Here is a 24,778-nt window from a genome sequence, read left to right on the forward strand (position 1 = left end):
AGTGGTAATACTCAAAGATAATCGACCGTATCACTGGAACCAGTTTTGTTATCGGCTTTGTTGTTACTATTTTGGATTTAAAATGTTGTGAAATAAAAATGCTGGCTGACACGCGGTACTCTTTATGACAATTCCTAGTTAGCGTTTTGTTAGCATTTTGTAAATCCGATGCATATTACTGTACGAAGTACGAGTACTGATTCCTAGAAGTGCGTCACCAGCATTATAGCCGCCTTCCATCCCAGTTCCTCTGCTTACAAATGTACAATCGGCACCCACTTCGAAGGCTTCAGTGTATCGCTGATTACTACTTGAATCGTGTGTACAACGTATTGTACTACGCATCGATCGCGAATTATTTTCAATACTGGTTTTCCAGCACAGACATTGACAGTGGCACAAATTACAACAATTTCTGTATGGGACCAGAAACCTTTCGACTGACACTACACCTTGTCTGAACGTAACGAAAAATTGAAATCACCGACGAAATGCTCTTATTCACGGCCGGCTACTATTGTAAATTTGTCGAAAGCTATAAAATCAGGCAAGAAAAAAAGCTATTATCTTGTTTGTTGCACGGGATTTCGACCTGAATTAAGGACTGTACGTTAGAGCATTCCTCGATCGAATATGAAAAGAAAGGAAAAAGGTAGAATACAGTATATAAGTTTAAGAATAGGTTTACATATTAGCTCCGCTGATTTTATTGTTAGCTAGGTGCTCTTACCATGGTTAGTGTATGCATAGATATTTGGCAGCTGTCATTGCGCAGGTTCTTGAACCTGGTTGCATTGGTACGTAGGAACTGCGGTACTGCAGTACTCTACTACTCGTAGTAGGTATTGGGAAATCTTATCGCGCTGCTTATCTTGATTATTCGGCCCATACATGCACGGTCGGCCCGCTTTTTGTTTTCGACCCGGCCCGCTACAACCTTTTGTAACGAACTTTTTTTTTTGCAATCGCCTAAATTAATGTAAGGCAAATTGGTGGGATACTTTCCAAATTGTGGACCTAGTGCAAAATGCAATGATGTGTTGAATGTGTTCTACATCTTATGTACATATAGTTATTGTTTCGTACAAGTAAACTACATTAATTTTTATGATTAAGAACACGGTTAGGTGCCGTACGTAGTTGTTGCCTGTTGGTAATATACAGTAATCATTTTACTCATATATCCAATGTACCGGTTAGTTATCAATATCTTCTAAGAGCAACGGTACGAGTTTAAACTGCATAATTATCGCAATGACATATACTATATAGTCCATTCTTTACAGACACCACTATAAGGATTTCACAACCTTGCTGTTTCGGCAGTCTATAATAAAATGCGTTTGAAGTCGTTTTCGCATTAAACAACAATTATAACATGACTCGAATTTTCCTTGCAATATGTACGTAGGCGAGCGTCGCTCAGTAAATACGTTCATTCAGTGACTGCAGTTAAATGTCTTCATCCTATGTACTGTAGTACCATCTCTAATGTCCGTGATTCCGCACTATGAAACTATTCCATATAATTCTCTGTGTTAGAACGAAAACCAGGTGCCGAAAAAGATTTCCAAGTGCAAACAATGACTTAAAAAATATATATCGGTGCTTTTACAGCAGTACATACTCGAACTCTTACAGCAGATCGCGATCTGATGCAGCTGATTCAACAAAAATGCAATCACCTAAACCAAAAAATAAATTATCTAGAAGGATGGAATGTCGTATAACTTTACGGTCATAACTCAAAAGAAAGCGGCGAATCAAAGCAACTATAAGAAAAAATCAAAATCCATATATTTTTACAACTCTCTTGTGCATAAAGTGTGCAACTGTTTAAAATTTATAATGCAGGTGAATTTTGTTGTGGGACGGACAGAGAAGATGAACGTCTTCTGATCAGTTTTGACGGTGCAATTAGTTTGCGATCGGTTTTCGTGGATGCCGCTGGTGAATTGCAGCAGACATCCTGATACACTTCCTCCATCATTTCTTTCGATAATTGTCCCATAAACTCTTCCGATTCCATTGCTGCTACAAAATCACCAGATGAACATACATACAAATTTTCCGCAATATTGGACACAGAATAAGTCATCAATCTTCATGCTGTATGGTAATCATGTGATGAGTGTACAAATAGCATCGCAAAAAAAGGCAGCAATGAAAGTAGAAATGTGACATACCTGGACTGCGGGAATTCGAGTTTTCTGTTTTTGGGAGAGTAATACCACGAGATTCCGATTGATGTGCAGGGTTGCGATTTCCGTTTTCAAACACCGGCTTGGAAAGCTGAGATCCTAAAAGACAAGCGTAAAGCTGTTAAGATTTCATTCATCGTCACTCTGCAATTATTTCCCGTAGTACTTCATGATACTGGCTAAACGGCAACATAAATGTAAAATGTTTTGCACGTTTTAAAAGCAAAAGTCTTACTAGCAGTGCGAATCGCATGGTCGACGGCAGCGTTCCAGTCGACGTTCTGGATTGCCTTTTCCACTTCCGATTTGATCCGTCGGTCAAAAGCCGCTTGATACTCGATGTCGGCCAAAGCACCAACATTATCGATAATACTGATCTGTGGGCGCACGATAACCATGATATCCGAATTTGTTTCCGTCCGATATGTCGGTGAACTGTGCTGCGGCGAGTTCATATTATCCGAACTACTGCTGTGGGAGATGTCGCTCGGTATCATCCAAATGTCTACTGGCTCCGTTTTAATGATCACCGGACTTTTCTTGTGATTCTCCATCATTTTCACTTCCGCCTCTGCGCGAGTTCTGTCTTGCAAGAGCGTTTGCAGCAATGCAAACGTTTTCACCGGCCAACATTGCGCGGACATGCCATCGACATTCCTGTTGCCGGATGCTTTAGACAGGAGAGAAGACAGTCTAGAGCGGAAATCGACGACTTCGTTGCGATCGTTAAAGCATCCCTCTCCGATTTTTTTGACAAGGTTGTTGTATATCAGCGAATCCAGCTCGTTGCGGTTATGTTCCAACATGTGTTGGAAGTCTCTCTCGCTACACCATTTTCCAAGAAATTCTCTGACACATTCGGCCGAACTCTCTGAATATCCATCGTGCACGGACACCTCGTCGATCGCCTCGGTCTTTTTTGCTTCCTCAACATACCGCAACAGTTTCGTTTTCTTGTTCCACACTTCCTCGGTGCTGTGGTTGGAACGGTTATCGCGTTCGCCCGACGAGCACGTACTACGATCGGACGCCAGCGGACTATTCGATCGCGGCGATGCAGAGAAAGCGGCATCCGACACGCAACTGGACATCTGACTGAATTTGCGAGCCGACTGAATGACCGACTGGCGCGGACTGCTGACGCCCACTTCACCTGCCACACTATTGCGTACGAATGGACTGACTGCCTCCTCCGGGCTGGCGGACGGCATTTCGGTCGCACACGTCACCTCCAGCTCCACGGCGGTTACCGCCCTCAGCCAAGCCAAGTGGTCAGTTGCGGCCACGCTCGGATTGCTAAACCGAAACGGTATGCGTCCAGCAGTCGCAATGTTTGCCATCATCTCCGACAGGATTTCGCTGGTGAGAGACCTTTTGCCGTACAAGATGCTGTTGCGCGCCACCGTCGGCGTTGGTTTGACATCCGCGTTGGATGGCGCGGTGTTGAGAAGGACCGGAGGAAAGAGACACTCATTGCACGGATCCAGGCAGGACAGATACAATTCAAATGACGCGACCGGACATAAAGGTGACCCCTTGCGCTCCACCATGATGCGACCGTCCTGGCCCCGCCTTTCCATGGCATTCCCGTAGCGGCTGTACATTTCCGGATTCAGTTCAATGTACTTCACACTGTGCTCGCCGATGGCCACTTTGAAAGTGTTTTTCGTCCAAAAGATCTGATCAGGGCAGCAAGGTATACTGCGAAAGAACATGGTCAGCTCGAACCAGACTTTGCGCTGCAGAGCCACGGCACTGCTGGTCGACAGAGTACCGGTGCGGTACAGGCTTTTGATGAATTCTGTCGGCATCTCCAGCCATTCAGTACCGATGTGCAACGATTTCGGCACCTGCTGGAGGGCCTCAGCCTTCTTTTGGCGTTTAACTGCTTCGTATTTGGGTGAACCGGTTGACCTCATGGATGCGCGATAGGCTTCGCGAGCTGGCTCATAAACCCTGTCGTTTTCAAAGTCTATCCCTATAAAGTGGAAAATGCGCATGAGCGATTTCCTATCTTGGTTTACGAAGGCCTAAGATAAACATGACAATGCAGCGGTGATGCGTACCGTTTCTTTGTAAGTAGCCGGATATGGCAGCACGGAATCTGACGAGCAGTTCGCGTACTTCTGGATCCATCGCCCCGCTATGCGCATTTGACCGAAAGAATATGGTCAAGTAGTCGCTTAATTTCAAAGGAGTCAAATTTTCAAAGGTTGGCTGAATGCGTTGTTTTAAAAGCCATCGTCGAAATATTTCCAGATCCTCAAATTTTCCCGAGTAGACTTCGTCGACCGGTATTGTTTTGCTGAACGAATGCCTATAATGAGAAGAAAACATTTAGCTGTAGCAATCTAAACCGCCTGCAGTTACTGCAAGTCTTTGATCAACTCATTACTACTCCAGTAATTAACTGACTACAGTTATTTGTACTGTATATTATATTATGCCTTCATATAATATCAGCAACGCGAACACCATCATTCTGCAGAATATGGATACCGTATAATAAAAGTAAATACATACTCGTATTTGTAGAAATCGTGCAATACCTTCTAATTGAGTATTTGCTTACGCTTGGTTTGTTTTAATAATCCGTGGCATTATTTCAACTTTTCGCGTTTTCGTACTTTTATCATCACAATATTCACAATTATGGCTTACTTGTAGAAGCTATAAAATTAATGTGTGTTTCTGGGTAGTGTTAATGTGGGTAGTGTAAAATCGTTAAATCTTGGACCCTAGTGTACAATGCATAAATGTGCTATCAGTAAGTACTAAATTACAGAATGATAATATTATTACTACTCTAGTACTATTTACTCTGATTATTTGACGAACCCAAAAACGACTAAAACGCAGCCCTGCAACAGCTGCATAGTAATTTTACCGCTAATTTTGCGAAGCTGTTGGATTGATCCGCGAAACGTGTTGGGAAATCGCCGTTCCATATTATTGGCTAAAAATGCGACAACCACCCCAAGCAGACCGAAATAACTGCTCACTCATTGATTTTTACGATCGAAGCTACCAAGATACGTATGCTAGCCCATAGAATATAAACCTGATCGACCAAATTCATCGAAACTGCGGAATTCAAGTAAACAAGATACGCAAGTGAGACAACTCACAACATCGACAACCTTCCCCAAGGTCATAAAAGTAACTCTCGCGGAGACACAGTCACAGGAACGTTTTTAATGGCAAGCCACGGTTTACCGTACTACTTCGTAGCTCGTACAGTACTAGTGCATGTAATATCCATATCGCAGCCGCAAAAGTCGTAGGAAAAGATACCGTTTTTGTCCACTAATACAGCAAATTAATGACCCAATAAACCGATTTACTTCTGGTCTAGAGTATGGGATAAAATAAAAATCATGCTACGATATAATTATGGAAAATATTAACTACATCAATAAATTATGGCAGAAACGGTAATACATACACTTATTTTGCTTATGCCGGTTTGATGCACAAACGATACACGCAAAATAGATCTATTAAAATACGAGTATAAAGGTGTTTGTACTACAGTTTGAAGCCTGCCCACAAACTGCTTGCTTGCTGTTTACTGTTATTTGGAAATCCAGAAAGCAAAACATAGTGGTAGACAGATTTAGCACGTATTGTTATGAATATTTATGTTTACCCATCAATGAAACGTAATGGACAGTACAAACACTGTACGGTACGGTTTGTACTCTCTGTAATTAACAAGTAAGTTAAAGTAATATATTTAGACAAATGGGTATCTGTGGGCTAATTCTGATAAGATTGTATAGTACAGTACCAGAACTACACGCACTGCCGGTTCAGACTATGTACTTGTAAGCTGTAGGTACGTATGTGCTATGAACAATACCGTTCATAAAATAATTATTGAACTCTGAAGTATAGCACCAAATGTTAGTGTATTTACCGTAATTAAAGTACCATTTTGATCGTACACTACAGCTGTACTTTCGTATTCGACTTTACTATGGCTGTCCGACTACGTATAATAATTTTTAAAAACGATAACCTGCTCAGTAAACTGTATTTGCAATGCTGGAGCTTTTGCAACCAGGTGACCTATAGTATCGAGCACTTATTTTGCCGCCAATCTACAAAGAAAAAAGCACTTACGTACTTTGTCAAAATTTTTAAAGACCGTATTCTGTTATAACTGGTTGTATTGTTTTAACCTGTGACATATTGTTTTAACCGTGACATTTGCAACAGGGAGCAGCCCGGTCGTCTCAGAAGTCAGTACTACAGCCACTACAATCAGTTCAAAAGACAACTTATAACGCTACTTAACTTTAATGAATTTCGGTTATTATCACTGGTATTACAGAACCATAATAATTAATACAGGTATTACAAGCTTGGATCTATAGTATTATCCGTTAATATTGTACTGTACATATATCGGTAAATTATGGAAAAATTGTAAGTAATTATTGCAATTAATCATGGAAAAGGCAACCGATCTACCGGCCGTCGTTCGGAAAACACAACTTTCAAATTGTTCCGATAGCACAATATATTACGGGAAAATAAAATATGGTAACAGTAACATGTGATTAATTCTCCCCGACAGACAATTGGTCGTATTACAGTTTTCAGGGGGCGCGATACTGGGCGCTTTGGCGATCATATTCTTGGTGTAAATAGTTCGCCAGTACGTTGTTTTAACAAGTACTGTAGCTAACCGTAAGTACTGTAGCTAGTGAGTTTGTGGAGGCTTTTCCAACGTTTTGCACAGCAATAAAACTGCGTGTGTAAAAATTATGAATGAATTGGTTCTGTATAAAAAAATCCAGTTTTTTTTTGTACAGTATTTATTAGTGAGGCGACTTACAGCGGATGTGGCTTTGACAACTTTTCGTAGGCCGAAAAGGATTCTACTTCGGTAGCGGTGTTATACGGCAAACCAAATAGTCGTGGAGGCGATTGTCGAACAAAATGTACATCATCCGAACACGAACCAGCAGATGGTAAAACGGTTGTCAAAGTCGACCGACTTTCATCGTTTTTCTTTCTTTTCCGGCCAGCAGCGTTTTGTGCCGGGTAGGGTCGCATTTCTTGCTGGCTCTTACCCAACGCTATTACTCGATTGAGTGAATAGCGTATAACACGAATCGTTGATGGACTGTAGCGCTCGCCTTTCTTCGTTTTAGCCGTTTCTTGAAATTCACCCAGAAACATTATCAGCTGATCCAGGGAACATTTTTCCGGACTGGTAACACCGTGTTTTTCTCTGACATATTCTAAAAATATTCTAACAGCGGAAATAAATAAGGGATTTGTATCGTCGTCCAGCTGTGCTTGCGATACGGCGGCAGAATGATCGGGAGTGCGGTATGAGAGCAGGGAGTGACCCATGTTGTGGAAATAGCGGTTCATTGCTGCACTTTCACTCGGCACTGGACAACGGTCGCTCGTGCCCATAGTTCTGAATTCTATATATATGTAAATAATATAATGAATAATGGATATTCAATAAAATAAATAAATAAAGTGAATATACATTAAAAAAATAAATAGTGATATAGCAGTTATGCGCTACCATATGCAAACTGAAAACATATGTATCGCATCATATTATGCAAGAAAATAGTGTAGTTATCAAACAATGCAGGACATAATAAAGATACATTATATGCCAGTACCCTAGCCGACAAACACGTTAAGTAATGCCTTACGAAATGGTTCCAGAATATCGCAGCTATGCAGCAGCACTTATGTCGCATGATCACTGTTGTCGCGCGAAACAGCGAAAGAAATCTTTCTGTAATTTTGATGGTATAATCTGGCACAGACAGTATGGTATTTTAACCTATAGCGAGCAGTATGAGGTAGGGTTTCTTTCTCGGAACACCGCGCGTGCAATGCTGCGTCAGCATGTTGGAAGTACCGTTTTGCTCTGGCAACGACCAATCAGCAGTTTTCTGCCAGCATACGGCTACTGTAATGCACAATTTTCCGGTGGAAATCAACTGTACGATTTTCACCGAGCAGGTTTCTAACCGATCGACAACGTTGGCGCTTTAGCTCTGTAGTTGTGTGGGCTTACGGTCTGTCGGGGAAATAAATGCATACGCTTCAGTTTGGCTAAAACCCGGCATCCCGCAGTACAGTAATGCATGCAGCGATATAATGCGCATCAGCACGACGCTCGCTTATTGCAAATTTGCAACGCTACAGTATATACCGGTAAACATTACAGTAGGTACTTCTACAGTAGGGCCCTTTAATACATTTTTGGCAATTAAAAAGCAGAATTACAAACAATTAAGCAATAATATCTGTAAACTACAAGGAACGAAAAGGATAGAATAGGAGGAATAGCGTACCTTACTATCTACCTTAACCTGTTACTGTAGCTGCATTTGTCTCTATTTTAACTTATGTTATCGTTTATATTATAGCGATGGCATAAGTGAAACTGCAAACGTTTTATTATAGTTGCATCACGTTGTTGTCAATAAGTAACTGTTTCGGTGCGTATCGGGGAATTTGAAGGATTCACATTGTTCCTTCCTTGAGTTTTAATTTTTGTCACCAGTCCTGATTACCAAAAAAGTTTAAGAGCACCCATATTTAACAGTCTACAAATCAAATGACATAATTATTGAAGCAAGCTGATTGCTTCAGTAATCAGCTTGCTAAAGTAATACGTTCCGTACGTTCGGTAGAATTTTATTCGTTATCGTTCACTAATGTCTAGATGTGAATTAAGATCCAAAATCAATATAAGTGTGCAAAAGGCATAATTATTGCATATGCTAGAGATTAGTGTGTATATCTATGCTATCTATAGTCATTAACATATCTATAGAAGTGTATCTATAGTCATTAACACTGGATGCAGCATCGAATAAATATATGATACAAGTACGAGGTACATGATCGAGTAAATTTAGCTGTACCTGTATGAGCATATCTCATTCAAAAACTTTGTCATAAATTATTTAGCATTTTTAATTGAATGGTCTGTGATTGCTGGAAGCGCTCAAAACGTGTATGAATGAATATGTTTTTCGTAAACTTGCTTTGTTTTGTGAGATTCGACATGGTGCGCGGCGTGGTATATCGTGCACGATTTTTTCTATATTTTGCGCACTAATGAAAATGGTGCTTAGACCCGTTTTGGCATGTGATGCTGCGCCCTTTGCACTTCTCGTATTGTATCATACCGCTAATAATAATCCGTCAAGGTGACCTTCGAACAATCAATACAGCCAAATATTTCGATGGAGAACACTACAGTGGTTGTTAGGGGAGCTTAAATATAAAACACAACACCTTATGCGGCTTTTCGGAATGAAGTAAGAATGGTACTGTATGTCAAACATGCCTATTAATTAATTATATTCCGTGGATTCTCTTTTCTCTTTCAAAACGCTACGATAAATTGTGATACTTTTCGAAATTTTACTCTTCCAACCACCACTAACATGGCGCTAAAAAGAAGTCAAAATCAATACATTTTGACCGTTCACTTCGTTGCATTTTGCCGCGTTGGCTGTGTTACACGTACGCATCGAGAGGGCAACATTTTTTCAAAGAATCGATTATAGAAATATAGCGCGTCTGCATGCAACGAGCTCGCCAAACGTATCGGCCATCGATCGGCAGCCAGATGTAGAAAAGGAACTGGTTTCTGTCGTTTCTGTCACCCGTTTCTACATACGGTTAAAGTGACGTCATGTATATCGTTCACCGCGATTGTAGCTCTATTGGGTTCCCACGACTGTTGTACAAGCACGGTATATCTACAGAGTATAACGTATTCTATCAAACTGTAAAGAGCGCCCGTGACTGCTTACACTTACTGCATGCACAATGTAAGTCTAAATTTCTAATCAAACTAATTTTATTTGATGTTCAAGATGTTGGTCAGTATTAAATATCCATATAACCTAAAGAAAACTTTTTTTATAATTTTTAATCACCTGGTTGTATGATCGTAGTTCACAACAGTACGTATCTGTACTCAACTTCATATTCAGTTCTCATGCAGCTTCACTGGATCCATCCAAACCCATGGATTTTAACGATTAAGAAGTATACACTGGATACTACTAAGTCTTAATGAGTATGACGGCCACAAGGTTGATCTGTGTTATTTACTCACAACTAATTGAAACAAAAGAAACAACACTCAATCACTACAATTTCTCGTGTCAAAATGTACAATTTCTCTCATAGCACTACTAAAACATATTGCTCTGAACTAGCCACGGACACTCTAACCATCACTAATATCAACAAATGCAATAAAAACAAAAGCAGTACATAAAATCTACACAATTCCTTTCAATAAAGGATAAAAAATTATGCAACATAAAAAAACAATAAAGTCAATTTCAACACAGATAACTAACATGTTACAAGCTAAAGTTTGTTATTAAATAGTTATTTTCCTGGCTGCAGAGAACACATTCCCTACAGCGGCTGCACCGGATAAACCGAAAAACAAAATAATACGAAAATGTCAACGGTATCGTCCCACGGTTAATTTGGTTCAATCCACACCAAGCGGAAGTTAGCACAAATTGTGTCAAGGCTTTCCGGGGAAGACTTGAGAGAGCAGACCGACTGCAGCCAGTCAAAAGGAGGGAATGAGGAAGTCTGCAAATGTAGCGTCCACTTAGGAAGAATGTAAGGCATCCCATCTTTGGAGAGAAACTCAATTCATCCATAATTTACACGACTGGGATCCGCAGTTGCAAGGAATCTTATGTTGATCGTCTTCCCAGTCGAATTTATAATCATAGCACAACTAAAATACAAATAAAAAATTAGCGGATCGCGAGTTTAAACTAACTAATCGAGAGTCAATGTTTTCCTTCCACTTTTCAAGTATGAAAGTACTTATACTGAGAATCAGCATTTCCATTAATTAACAGGAAAGAGTGAATTAAGGACTTCTGGCTACAGGTGAACGACATATGTATGTAAATTACAGATTCCATAATTCCACACTTTCGGTAAGATGGAACTACTCCAAATGCTCAACCAATCAAATTTTTGTTCCCCCGAAAACGAATGCGTACAGTACGCTCCATATTTAATCACTCTCATCCGGGAAGCAGATAAGACCTAGGTTTCCTTCGCGTACCACACATCAGCTAACAATGTAAATTCACTCAAGCTTGCTAATCGTCGTAGTCACTGCACTGATGCTACATTTTCACAAGCGCAGCTTAATTAGCCCACACAAACGAGTGTGCTGATACGACGCATCAACGCAAAAACAGTAGGGATATACAGAGGATGCAAATTTCTGTTCTTTAAACGAGCACGTTCTGACGTACATGCTCGCACAGCACCTATGTTCCCTGATTAAACCTGAATTAAACCGTTCGCACATTTCGCACAAATTGAAATTTTTCGCACATAAAAAAGCACAACAATCGGGTCTCAGATTTCACAAACCTTCAATACTAGCTGCACTTGTGAAACCAAGAATTACTTTGTCATGCATAAAAGAGCCAATATGGCACAAGGCGCATTGCACATTTGTAAAACTAACATTTGTAATGCACAATGCAATGCACTGCACTGCAATGCACAAAATTAAGTTAATTAACATATGCAATGCACATTTGTAATGTATTTAAAAGCTATTCTAGCATTCACAGATTCTGGTGTAAGCACATACTTTATTTACCTTGGAATTATTAATACAAAGCAAGCCATTACCTCTTCATCCTTACGGATGCGACGCAACGAAGAAATAACGATTTTCTTTTCGTTTTTGTCAGTCTGCACCACTTCCGTGATGCAGTTGGGATCGCAGGAATGGTTGATGAATCGGGCCGGACCCCCGGCTCGAGAGGCATCGCACACTTCTTCATTGTCAACGCGAAACATGTAAATCCCTGCGTGGTTCTGCAGTAAAAGACAGTTAAATTATAAGTAAATCGAATATTCCTCAAAGCTGCGACTAACAAGCGTACCAGCATTTCATACATCCGCTCGCGGTGATTGGCCACCTCGTTGCGTATCAATTCCCCGACATATTCGATTATCATACTATTTTTGTCCAAATCCCGTGCAGCAAACAACCCTAAACCTTCGATTTTCGACCGAGCCAGGTAAACGTTACTTCTCCATTCTGCCTTCATTTTGCGGTACTGGTTGATTTTGGTATGGCTGAGTGTCTGTTTCTGGTAAAAACTGAGACCGTTGCAATTCTCTTGAGCATTAGCGGCGACATCACTAGACAACGGATAGGAGGAAAGGTCGCCGGATGAGGACACCCGCGTCAGACCGACGTCGGCGGAACTGTGAGCGCGGATGGCGGCATGATGGCCAAACTGGGCTCTGAAATGGACTGGCTCGTCTTGGTTCTTTCGACATCACTGTGACTTCTACAGGATCGATCGAGCAGGTTAACAGAGACTCCTCGTTCGGGCTCTATTAACAAACGCTTCTTACCGCTTCGTGACCAGTCTCAACTTCGGTTCGGTTCGCGCCGATCCGCTCTCGTGTTGATGCGGAATTACCGGCGCGGCCACAGCTGGTGATTCTGGAACGCGAGCCTTCTCGTACTTGAACTGATACCGAATGGCCTCGTTTATGCCCGGTAAACATTCGATCGCTCGGGCGATGTTGCTTTCCGTCAGACCAAACAAGTCATCACCCGTGAAAAAATCCGGGAAGACTTTAATCATCGTCGATGAACGGTGTTCAAGAACAGCAACCAAAACTTTCATCCACACCTCTGCAAAACGTGATTCGTTAATAATTTACCGATGACATTTTAATCTGAACATAAAAAAGTCCATAATTTTGACTCTTATTTTCCAGGCCTGCAAATAGATATTCATTAATATTATCGGCAATTACCGCACCTTTAGTGGTTGATCCTTTAATTAAAACGGTCTCATAGCCATTTTCCTCCACGGAAATGCGAAAATCTGGAGCACCATGCACCTCCTGGATTGTGCAGTGATAAAAACAACGCTTATGCAGGGCTCGCATAGACCAGAAGATACGAGTGATGGAATATCCCACCTATTTATGCACACACAAAAATGCTCAAAATCGGCGAAATGAATTTCAAAATTAGCAAAAACTGTGACGAAATGTGGTCATACCGGATAAACACAGTCCGGATTGTGGAAGGCATCCATGTTAGAGTGGTAAAGTTGTCCAAGAGAATGGAAGATCAGCGTCCCGATCCGAAAGCTATACAGTCCATCGCGTGCAGTGATCACCCTAGAAATCCACAAACCACACATCAGCCAACTTAAGGTTCAATTCGAAATAACGGTAAATCCCATAACACAACAAACGAACCTTGATGACGAAGTAACACAACAACGAAATACAACATAACATAGTGAGCAACACACAACACAACACAACATAGTGAGCAAACCAACCTTGATGCCATCCGTGGCTCGTCCCGATGGACATACACTCGCCTGTGAACGGTCATAGACTTCAACTCGTCTTCGGGGGGTTCGCCTGATTTATGTATTTCACAAAGAACGCTTTTATCGTTAAAGAACATGCATCCGCTGCTTTTTGCGCAGGGGAAGTGAAACATCTGGTTGCAGCGGATCTTCGGGTAACGATAGCAAAGCAGCGTGGCTCCCAGTTTGCGACATTTGACACATTCCGTCTTCGCACCCCGCTTGCACGCCTGCTGCACGTTCATTAAGTGCCCATTAATCGTTTCGTAGACATCCACCGACCACAGAGCACAATTCAAATGCACCCAGTGCTCTCCATCGATATTCAACAGGCGACCCTGTCCATCCGGGAGAAGGTCACCGACAAGGTGACACAGTACACATACTCTGTTGTCCCGAACATTCGACGTCACTTTCAGCCCGACATCCAGCAGATTCATTACTTGCTGCGTCGCTCGAGAGTCCGTGACGCTGTTCTGCCGCTTCAGCTGCAACAAATTAGGCGTCCACAATTCATGTCGACCTTTCTTTCCCTTTTTCAGCAGAGGCGCTATGGATTTCAACAACAGTTGGACGGGTGTCATACGTTTCACTGGTGAATGTTCGCGTTTATCCTTTCGTGCTTCCTCCTTCGGTCCGTTGTCAAAACCATGGTCAACCGAAACGGTGGCCGGTGGAGAGACTTTCGCGACATTCTGGTTAGTAATAGCAAATTGCATCATGCATGTACTACTGCAGAAGGAAACGTAGGCCACGCCATCTTCGTACTCCACTGGGAAACCGTTGTCGACCAAAGAAACAACCGGCAGATCAGACAATCGTTTCCGAAACCCCGTTTCTTGATCAAGGGCAATCTCACAGGTGCGACAGTATTTATAAGGCTTCGTTTCCTTCGGCAGTTCTGGGTAATCTTCACAGCCAGTCATCTCTATGTCGGTCACAGGGATTCGCAACAGGTTAGCCAAATTCTGCAAAAAGACTCCCATACTGCAAGCAGCTTCTTCGGTGATCGTCATGCTGACATTCACGCGATCAGACTCTTTGAATACTCTTCCAAATTTTTCTGCGGTGACAGATTCGTATTTCACTACGTCCATTGCGAAATTCTCCTTCAGACTGCCGGGTGTTCCTGGGTCGAAATGCACTGCCAAAGTTGGTTCGCTAATTACTATGTCCGAACAAGTTGGTCCGTCCGGTGGAAAGCTAATTTCAAGCCAGTCATACAAACGGTCGTAGCACGGTTCCAACAAGCGGCCTTCACCATACGATGACGTTGAAACGTAAGACATTGCAGGGCTATCTGGGCGTTTAACGTCATCTAACTGTAAAGATTTGTCGGCCTCCTGTTGCGACGCTTGCACATCCGGAACACCGGCATTTCGACATCGAAGACAATCTTCGAGGAGAATGCTACCGAAATGTTCTACGTTCGACTGAACCATTTCATCGTTCACTCGACTAACACCGACACAGAAGCGACTTCGTATTCCTTGTTTTATCAGCTCGTACTGACCAAAACTACCTTGAAGACTTCTTTTCTGTGGCTTCTTCAAATCTTCGAGCTTTTTACCGACAGGAACTGGAGCCGCATCGGTTTCAGGCTTAAAGAAAATACTTTTTGCTGGCAAAGACAATTTGTCCGGTTCACAAAGATTTACTGTCGCTTGCCGAAGTTGCTCCAAGAGACCATCAATCACCACTTCATGCGACGCATCCATAAGTGCGCCACTGCCAAGTTCGTCACCCGAAGGCTTTTTCTTACGCTTTTTCTGTCCCTTTTTCTTTTTCGTACTGTCAGTACTCGCATCTGAGGTGGAAACGTTCAATGCATCAACGGCAAATTCCGACGGCTGTGTTGGGCTGGAAGAAAAACTTTCCTTGCGAGTTGTCAATGGCATACTCTCTATTAATGCTAGCTGATACTGCTGAGCTGGTGTTAGAGCAGATAGTGAAGAATCATCATCCTCGTCAGGAAGAGAGTTCGATACAACCGAGCCTTTTCTCTCCAGCGACATTGTCGGCGACAAAGAAGAGTTACCGTTTTCCAACAGTTGTTTCAACAAAATATTTTTCCTTTCAATGGATCGCTCATCACCTTGCATGCCTCCTGAAGTGGAATCAGGATGAGATTTCAATGTTGTGGCTTGGAAATTCCCCATGTCAACAGAACCTCTGACCGGAGCTTGTGGTCTAAGACCAGCTGCTCGAGCTGGCAGGTCAGGACGAAAAGGATCAATCTTAGTCAACCCCACAGAACCGGGCAAATGAGATCTCATGGCCGTCGAGTGTTGTTGCTGTTCGCCCTGTGGCTCGGGATACTGGACTGAAGCGACTGGTGCATTCGGGACAAATTGCAGATTCATCTGGTGGGCACTCTGCTGCTGCGTATTAGGATGTGGAAACTGATGCTGCAGAACACCTACAAGAAAAAAAGACGAATAGCACCATGTGAATGTACCATTTCTACCAAATATTCCAAAAAATACCTTGCACTTGAGGTACAGGCGGCACAAATCGTGGAGGGGTCTGAGTTAGACGAACTGGCGCCGTGGTATAGGAATTCTGATGAAACTGATCTCCATAAAAGGCACTGTTCTGCGTTACGCCTAAATGGCCTTGTTTGGATGCCATCGTAGCTGGGTGGTACATACCAGGCTGAACGGATGTCGGATGGTGTGACAATTCCGGTCGCATAGTATGAAAAGACGTTCCAGTTTGAATTGGTTGCGTCATCGACATGTTGCCAACCGCTCCAGAAAAGGCTACTTGAGGCTCATCAACAACCAGTTGGATTCCAGTTTTCGCAGTAAAATCATGCATTTCGTTCAAATGCTGCTTATGCTCCTTCTTCACAGTATCCAGCCTTTTTTGAATGGCACCCACAGTATTTGTTAACCGTTCTAATTCCATGTTTTCTTCTGGACTGAGGTCATGATTCGTCTTTTTCATTTGCCGCTGGCGGGCTGCGAGAGCCTTCCGCTGCTTACGGAACTTAGCAATATCTTGCTGCAAAGCAGCTAGCTCTGCAGTTAACCGATGATGGTGTTCCAGAAGAAATGTTTCGTGAGTCATGCTGTTGTGTCGCTCCGATTCACTCATTTCCACATCTTCACTTGCAGAGCGTGCTAGAGGCAAGTTGGTAATTGGAAGCGAAGCGACAGAATTTACAGCTGGCACGTTGTGCGATTGTGTGGGCATAACGGACGGCGGGCGACTCGGCACTGGGGGATATTGTACAGCCCGCTGTGGTTGAGACCACTGCATAGGCGACAGCGGTTGACTTGGATTTTGCACTGTCGCAGTGGGACTGCGTCCAGAAGCATACACCGCTGGCTGAACCGCTGTCCTCACATCTCCAGCAAACTGTCTGTCCCCGTAATTAGCTCGCAACGCTGACGGAACCTGAGAATCCGCCCTTCCGTACATGTCTATAAACCGTATACTCGATAACTCAACCATCAGTAATCGATCACAATTACAAAAATATTTACAGTAATTGATTTATAGCAGAAAGGAAGCTCGTAACACTTACTAGCATCGACACCCTGTCCAGAAAATCCTCCCTGTCCGGCTTGCCACTGAGGATGCGGATGACGTACTGGAGGCTGCTCGTACATTGGATGTTGGCCTTCAGCATATCGAATACCTATCTGTGATTGGCGTTGCACGGCCACCTGGTTCGGAGCACGCGCAGCTACCTGGTAGCGTTGCTGTTGGACATCCACCAAATTTCTGGGAGGTTGCTGCATCATGCGAGGTTGCGGGGGTGGTGGCTGACGAAACTCTTGCCGTTGCACGGCAAAAGTGTGAGAACTGAACTGTACATTGGACTCTTGCATCTGCTGAGGCGAAGAAAAACCCCCCGCTTCCGGATGATGTTGATATTGCCACTGCGTCGGTGGCACTGGTTGTCTTTGACGTACTTGATTCTGGCGATTCAGCAGGTCCCGCAGTTGCTGTCTAGGGAAAAACTGACCGTTTTGGGGAGACTGAGGTTCATTGGCCTGCATAAATGGTTGTTGGAATCTCTGCGGCATCGGAGTTCCAGGAGGCTGTGAGTATGGATCATGCTCGTCTAACACTGCATCTTGAGATTGCTGGCGAACCATCACTGGTTGGACCGAGCCGGGTGGATGTGCATAGGGATCAAACGGAGAGTTGGGAGGAAACGGAGTCCGCGGAGACTGCACCTGTTGGTACGAGTGCGGACTTTGCACGCCGTATGCTGGATCGTTGACGTGATGCTGCATAGGCAACACAGATCTGGGCCTCTCAAGAGGCGGCGAAAAGGGCGGGGCAGGGGAGCCAACCACATGGTAAGGCTGCGGTTGGTGATGTGCGTGACTGGCAGACGAACCTGGCGTCGAAGGCTGGCTTGATGGAGTCGCTGGATTAGTATACAGCGCTTCGTCCTGCGTGGTGTGGAAAGGAGATTCTATGGGCTCAGATGACGGAAACCGCGTAGGTGATAGGAAACCGTGGTTTGGTGTAGGGAAAGTGGCAGGGCGTTCGGGATATTTCATAGGCAATGGCACACTGTTTGGTTTCTCCACGGTCTGATCAAAGTTTAGATGTTATCAACTACACGTGTTACACGGCCTAGAAGATCCTTCAATCAACTACTCATATGAAGCCAATTAAAATGCCTGCTTTCAGTGCAACAATATTTTACAGTATCTCACCTTTTCTTCTTTCGCGCGTTGAATTTTCGAGGCTTTGTTGGCTGCTCGGTTTTCACGAGCTTTGTGCAGAAATGGTTGCCGTTCATTCGTGCTAACTTTCCTCCACAGCTTGAGTATCTGCTTATAACGCTCAGAAAATTCCGGAAACTTCTGCTTCAAGTCTGGATGCTGCAAATTGGCATACAATACCGAAGACATCGTAGCCAATGATCCTAGAGCTTCGTCTTCTTCAGCCTTTTGCGGTCCCTTATTCCCGGCATCTGCATTTTCACCCGAGTCAATGCCCAACGGAACTGCAGGCCAAGCAGCGAGACCATGCCCACCGTTGGGGCCAACAGCTCGAGAAATCGCTGAAACGGACATCGAACTACCTCCTCCTATGCCCACATTGCCAGCCGCCGCTGGTGAAAATACATTGTTAAAAACATCCTCGGCATCCTCACAGCTCATCTGCGGCAAATCATTTTCAAGAGAATCCAAAATCGAGTCCAAGTTATCGGTTACAGAATCTGGTTCCTGGTGGTCTTTTCTAAGTTGAAGCGCGGTTTGCATAGGTTCGTCTTCCTGCACACCTGGGTCTTCTTCATGCTCTGTTCCTGTCATTAATATACCGAGGTCAAGGTTGCCCAGATCTTCGTCGAGAGGCTCTTGATTCAATAGCGCGTCAAAGCCCTCCGTAAGGTCAGGAAAATCCACTTCTTCCTCATTTGACTGATTCTCAGTCGACCCTTTCACCATTTTTTTAAAGGTTTCAGCAAATTCCGTCTTGATCAGCTTCTTTTCTTCCACCTCTTCGCGCAAAGCAGGTTCGGACTTCACACTAACTGGTTTGGAATCTTCAATGGTTATATTAAGTGATAATTTCTCACACAAGCTCGATTGCTCGCTAGAATCTTTGGTATCAAACAATACTCTGCCGAAAAACGCGTCTTGCAGGTAGTCCGGAAACACATCTTTAACCAGCAACCGCTTCTTGGATTGCACTTTCTTCTTTTTCATTTTCTGGGGATTCGGGTGTTTCGTTGGGTCTAGTCCAGCAAGTTCCGTCAAATGATTATCGAGACTTTCTGCTGGGCTGATTGTTCCCTGTGCAAAAATTGATAAAATTTCAGAAATTCAAACATCTATTAAACATAAAAATAAAAACGCTCTATACAAGAATAACAAGCTTAACAGAAACGTAGCACCAAATTATTAGTGAATCTATTTATTTTGTACCAACAAATCGGCGCAAACATAAATTTGCTACTCTTCCTTTCGATTTAGAACTATTAACAGGTAAACCAAAGCGGAAAATTTAACTATCGGATAACTATCACAATGCAGTAAATATACTTCTATTCACTAAATATACGTCCATTCCATAGTAAGCAGGCATGAAACAAGCTGTGATAATTCGCCACAGTCACAAAACGATAACGAAAAAATATCGCCAGGCGCTCTTACCGACAATAACTGTGATTCTGTGGATCCCTCATCCATTATCCCCAATTCTTTCTCTTTTTCTGCTTTTGGCTTAGACCCACGCAGCACGAATCCTCCGACGCCGAATCGCTGTGGACGACGAATGCGCTTCCTCTTGTCATCCCCCGAAATCTCCTCCATTTTGTCATTTTCCTGAGAGAGCGAAGGAAGACCATCCAACAGGGAATCCACACTATTCTGCGCTGAGAGCTTCCCGTGTTTCTTCTTTGGAGATTTCAACTTTGTGTGCTCGACACTTAAGCGTTTCAGATGCTTCAAGCCAGCATCCGACAGCAGCATTCCCTCATATTTGTGCGTAACCACTGCTTTCGGTTCGACAACTTCCGGATTGCAATCGTTCGAATCTTCGTCCTCAAAGACGTGCTGCAGATGCAGCGGCGGATAATTATCTGGTCGACAAAATGGGCAAATGTAACCCATGCTAAAGGCACTCTCCACGTCGTCCTCGTCCATAATCGCATCGCAGGCAGCGTGCAGGAACCGATCGCACTGCAGACACTGAATCACCAACTCCTTGTCGACATAATCACTCTCGCACACGGGCATTTCTGCAGGAAGCACAGGGCGTGCAGGTGGAGTAGTTGTTGTGCCACTGCGCAGAGGGACCGTAACCGGGACTGGCACTGTCGCAATACTGACACCGTACACAGCGCCGACATTTCCAGGTTCCGCTGGGCACCTGGTTGAGCGGCGGACTAAGGCAGTAGATGTGGAAGGAAATGTCGCACTCGTCGCACAGAATCAGTCGTCCTTCGTCGTGAGGCTTCCGCACACTTCGCACAGCGTGCAGTCCAAACAGCGCCAACCGGAAGTCAACACGGCCGAGTTCAACTTCACGCCAGCGCAGAAGGAATGGTAGCACTGGCCGCACTGCGCACAACCGATCAACTTCCTTCGTCTTCCAGTCCGATGGCGCCGCAGCTCACACAGATGTCCTGCAGCTGCATAAAGTCGTCGCCCGTTTTGAAGATGACAACCGTCGATGTGTGCACAGAATCCTCTTCCGCATCGCCTCCTGCCCATTCTCCACTATTTCACCATTAGGAACTGCGCTGGCCGGAGATGCCAGAGACTTCGGATAATCAGGGCAAGGACTTTCCTTTGCCCTTTTCCGACCAACTGGAGGGGCGAGGGAGGTCGATTGAGTGCGCGAACGTTTCTTCCCATTCTTCGCTCCCGACTGCACTGTCTGTCGTCGTTTTAAGCGGACTGACGGTTTTCCCCCTCCACTACCCGACACTTCAGAACCTTGTTCTGTCAAAGAATTCTCATCCAAAAGGCTGGAGGAGAACAGGGAGGAATTGGGACTTAACGCTGGCTGCTGGCTCATGTTGACGGAGGGTACTCGAGGATACTCTGGCATTCTGATGATCACCCCTAAATCCAAACACGACATTACGTAACAAGAAGTTTAAAAATTGATCCCTATTGTTAGACATCCAGCTAACCTTGCCAACTTTATGTAATCCATATGTGAATCAGAACCAATCATTCAACAGCTTGTTTGCTTTTATCTATAGCAGACTATTATTACGTAAACGACTCGTATGCGAACTTATGATCGTAAGTTCGTATGCCTTATAAACAGGAAGTTCAAATGGGCGAAGCTTGTTGTGAATGTGAGTCCAATGCATGTAGTATTCTGGTAAATCGCGTTCGTGCTTTTTTACAGTATGTATTTTATTTTCATTAGTACGCCATTGTAAACCACAAAAAAAAATTATTTATAGTTTAATGAGTTTAAAACATAATAAGCCATGTGGTGTAAAATTGTGAATATGAATGTTTGGCGTTGAAAAGTTTCCTAATACCCACATTTTACACGTTCAGTACGCGGTGGAAACTGGAATTAGTACAGTATGACGCATATCTATAGTAGACTGTGGAGTCATTATAAGTCCATCGTTAGAATTCGTCTAAAGAAGTAAAAGAACGCTCATGGGGAAGGAATCGCCGAAAAGAACTTTTTGCAATACACGATAATTTTTACAAAACTTGCATTTTTTTACGTCTTGTATCCCTGTAATCTGTACACAGATGCTAATTACTGAGAATTAAACTTTATTCTAATTCTACCGGTACGTACGTCTTCTAGTAGATTTTCGAACCGCCATTGATTTTTTTATTACAAACTAGAGCCGAGTTTAAAAGTCATTAAGCATGGACGATCTAAAAGTTGAAGCCATGAGAACTGTATCCAAAGTTTCAAACAATTTCAAACCACAGAACAATGCTGTCACGTAACCGGATGCTTAAAATAAATCTTATGATCACACAACACTCTTATTCGGAAGCCTTATAAATTCACAAAGGGTCCAAGATTATAGAAAGCTCGATGACTCTGACTGCAAAGGCACAGCTACTCTGCGAGGAAACCAGCCCTTTCGCTCTTTATGGGAATCTCCAGACGGGTCCAACTTCCGGTCAGCCTGAATTTGACCCAGTAACTCACCATAAAGCCATTTATTCTTCCCAAAGGTAACTCGGATTCTATCACCGGATTGCACAGCAATCCGGGGTTCATCCAGTGCCCATGGGAAGGCGATGCATACTCCAAATCCTTGACTAAACAAAGGAAATCGCGCTCCATTGTAACTTTCACGGACCTCATATACCACGCTAGCATCACGTTTAAACTGCTTTTGACGAAGTTGTTCGGATGTAAGCGTAAATTGGTCACAGCTATCATGCACCGCCCACCAGATTCCGTCGCCCTGCGGGTTACGGGAACCGTTCCCGATGACCTGCCGGAAGTTTTCTTTCCAGCCTAGGTCATATGGATTCCGGAACAAGGCCACCGGCTTACCCGCGCCCTGCGCTTCCTCCCGTAGGTAATGATTGGCTTTTGTTATAATCCATCGTTCAATGGATGTTTCGTTGCGAAAGATGATCTTCAACTGGACGATACACAGCAGACCAACGGCAATGGTCACGCCGACGGCAAATCCAATCATCAACACCAACCATAGCAGACCCCAGATGTTAAAAAACGCTGGCGGTGGTTGGAAATACATGAGTTTATGGTAGGAATGAACCAGTAAATTGCTACTTTGCCGAGCACGGCCGCCAAAGTGCATTTCCGAATAACTAATTGTAAATAATCGAAGGAAAATCAGGAGAAATACGAATGCGGCGTGTGCACATCCAACCACGGCGAAAAAAAGAAATCGAAGAAAATATGCATGATTCTTGTGCCCAACACAATTGTTAATCCAAGGGCAGTGATGTTCCATTTTCAGTACGCAACGGCCGCATGTCCTGCAGTGATGAGCGCGCGGTGCTTTGAAACCTGAAACAAAAAAACAGACGGTTTCAATATTTCTACAGATAAAAAAAATTTCATTGTCGCGCCAGTTCAATTATGACACCAAAGCATAAAACAACAAGGTACAAACACGATTAAAATGATTACAGAATACATACACTATCAAAAATGCGGAATACCTAGACAAACTTTGCAGTACTGAAGGAGCGCATTGTGTTTCTCCTTTTCCGGTTGCCATCTTTCAGGAACATAACCTATTAATTATTAAAAATTAATGATAAAATAATGAAAATGTGTTTGCGCAATCTCACAGCAAAATTATAACACGTAGACAATATATACAATATACTGCTTAAATGTTGACGTATGGAAGCAAAAATGCAGAGCTAATGAAAAAAACAAAGAACAGGATGGCGCACTGTACAAAGTTCAAACACAAAACTAAAAGCAGAAAATCGAGAAAGACCGTGGTTTTCTGATTATTCAAAATTAAAAACGATAAAAATGCTGCAGTCAAACCTGGTCCAATGAAGATGGCCATAAGGAAATTGTACTGTGTAAGGACGGAAGATGCGCAAAATACGATGAGGTGTAATAGTCCTTTCAAGCTTATATCCCCTCGAGGGCCCATAACGGGAAAAAAGTAAGTATTGGAGTATAAAAATGTAAGGGACACAGATGTTATAATAAACTGCGCCAATAACGTTCCCCAGTACAGCATGCGGGAACACACGTTGGCTGGCTTTCCCAGTGTCCGCTTTTCTTCATGGATGTCGACTTTCGAAGGCAGGTCGTCGTTTAGGGACGGCTTCTCCTCCAAAACAGGTGTCCCATTGTCTTTTGAGTTTGGATGAATAGAACGTTGTCGAATGTTTTGCACCATCTTGTAACTTGTTCTACTCAACTAACAAGTCCACAGTACACACTATTCCGATTGCCTGGTAGTGGTAAGAGGAGGAGCACGCCTGACAGACATTACGGCATATAAAACCGACATCTGCTATAAATGAGTAAAATGACCGTAACCTGTATGTAACAAACAAACTTGCTACCTCAAAACCAAAAAGCAAAAGCAATGCCACTCCGATCTAGAATTGGAATTTCCTCTTTCAACAATCAATAATTAAAAAATAACTAATAACTTAGTAATAAGTCAAAGCACGAAATGACGTAAACAAAGTAAAACTCCACATTGTCTTAAAACTCACAATCAGCCCACACTGTCCTAGTATAAATTGACTATAATTATTATGATTTAAGAAAATCATACGAAGCAAAACATTCATAATAAAACACTATTTTACTGAAGTATGTACTTATATATTTAAAAACATAAGCTCGAAAAGCACGGAATTTCTCATATTTTCGTAATTCAATAAACTCATATCTACGGGTATGTATTTAACAAAGTGCAATATTTTATTACATAATTATTTCGCAGAAAAATTTCACAATAACTTCGGAAACGATTTAACAGATAAGCTTAACACTTTTAAGTTTACGTGATTATCATTTCTTGATTTTTCACCAGAAATAATATTGTCATGATAAATGCGTTGCAGATCGCATATTGATGTTGTCATGTGCTGATGTACAGATACAGCACTTACTGAATTTTTTAATATTTTTAGCTTTACTGCCTTTACAGTTTACATAAATTTTGTAATTTTTGTTATTAATTTTTTATTGTTGCTGTTGTACATGGCGAGTGCCGTTTGGAGGTGGTCACTA

General features: G+C 43.0%; 3 protein-coding genes across 6 annotated transcripts; all 3 read right to left on the reverse strand.

Moving 5' to 3' along the window:
- Positions 1-1,509: 1,509 nt before the first annotated feature.
- LOC129588056 (uncharacterized) lies at positions 1,510-7,973 on the reverse strand. 4 transcript variants are annotated; one of them, XM_055482081.1, is made up of 6 exons: positions 7,889-7,973; positions 7,045-7,645; positions 4,268-4,518; positions 2,437-4,179; positions 2,187-2,300; positions 1,510-2,031 (listed from the first exon to the last, which is right to left on the reverse strand). In XM_055482081.1, exons 2-6 carry the CDS (start codon positions 7,632-7,634, stop codon positions 1,844-1,846), a joined length of 2,886 nt encoding a protein of 961 aa, XP_055338056.1. In that variant the 5' UTR covers positions 7,635-7,645; positions 7,889-7,973; the 3' UTR covers positions 1,510-1,843. The 4 variants fall into 4 exon arrangements, with proteins under 4 accessions (XP_055338056.1, XP_055338054.1, XP_055338055.1 ...); XM_055482079.1 differs by having other exon boundaries at positions 1,510-2,034; XM_055482080.1 differs by having other exon boundaries at positions 1,510-2,034; positions 7,045-7,964.
- Positions 7,974-10,301: 2,328 nt separating this feature from the next.
- Positions 10,302-20,729, reverse strand: LOC129588225 (histone-lysine N-methyltransferase 2C-like). Its single transcript, XM_055482389.1, is given in 13 exon segments — positions 10,302-10,971; positions 11,895-12,083; positions 12,152-12,518; positions 12,633-12,918; positions 13,049-13,211; positions 13,295-13,415; positions 13,583-16,034; positions 16,102-17,043; positions 17,148-18,171; positions 18,298-19,383; positions 19,744-20,326; positions 20,328-20,613; positions 20,672-20,729. Coding segments are annotated over 13 exon segments (7,650 nt in total). The 3' UTR covers positions 10,302-10,878.
- A 1,143-nt stretch (positions 20,730-21,872) lies between these two features.
- Positions 21,873-24,417, reverse strand: LOC129588070 (palmitoyltransferase ZDHHC6-like). The gene is made up of 3 exons (XM_055482106.1): positions 23,567-24,417; positions 23,227-23,301; positions 21,873-23,071 (listed from the first exon to the last, which is right to left on the reverse strand). The coding sequence occupies exons 1-3, from the start codon at positions 23,928-23,930 to the stop codon at positions 22,104-22,106; spliced, it is 1,407 nt and encodes a 468-aa protein (XP_055338081.1). The 5' UTR covers positions 23,931-24,417; the 3' UTR covers positions 21,873-22,103.
- Between the last annotated feature and the right edge of the window lie 361 nt (positions 24,418-24,778).

This window comes from Paramacrobiotus metropolitanus, unplaced genomic scaffold, assembly GCF_019649055.1.
Source record: "Paramacrobiotus metropolitanus isolate TYO unplaced genomic scaffold, Prichtersi_v1.0 Parri_scaffold0000028, whole genome shotgun sequence".
NCBI classification, from domain to species: domain Eukaryota; kingdom Metazoa; phylum Tardigrada; class Eutardigrada; order Parachela; family Macrobiotidae; genus Paramacrobiotus; species Paramacrobiotus metropolitanus.

Coding starts and splice junctions, on each gene's coding strand:
- LOC129588056 (XM_055482079.1), bottom strand. CDS start 7,634: ATGGGCACGAGCGACCGTTGTCCAGTGCCGAGTGAAAGTGCAGCAATG. Junction 4,519..7,044: donor TTGTCAAAGCCACATCCGCT/GTAAGTCGCCTC, acceptor TTCTCATTATAG/GCATTCGTTCAGCAAAACAA. Junction 2,301..2,436: donor CCATGCGATTCGCACTGCTA/GTAAGACTTTTG, acceptor CTTGTCTTTTAG/GATCTCAGCTTTCCAAGCCG.
- LOC129588070 (XM_055482106.1), bottom strand. CDS start 23,930: ATGGTGCAAAACATTCGACAACGTTCTATTCATCCAAACTCAAAAGAC. Junction 23,302..23,566: donor GGCCATCTTCATTGGACCAG/GTTTGACTGCAG, acceptor AATAATTAATAG/GTTATGTTCCTGAAAGATGG. Junction 23,072..23,226: donor GTACTGCAAAGTTTGTCTAG/GTATTCCGCATT, acceptor TTTTTGTTTCAG/GTTTCAAAGCACCGCGCGCT.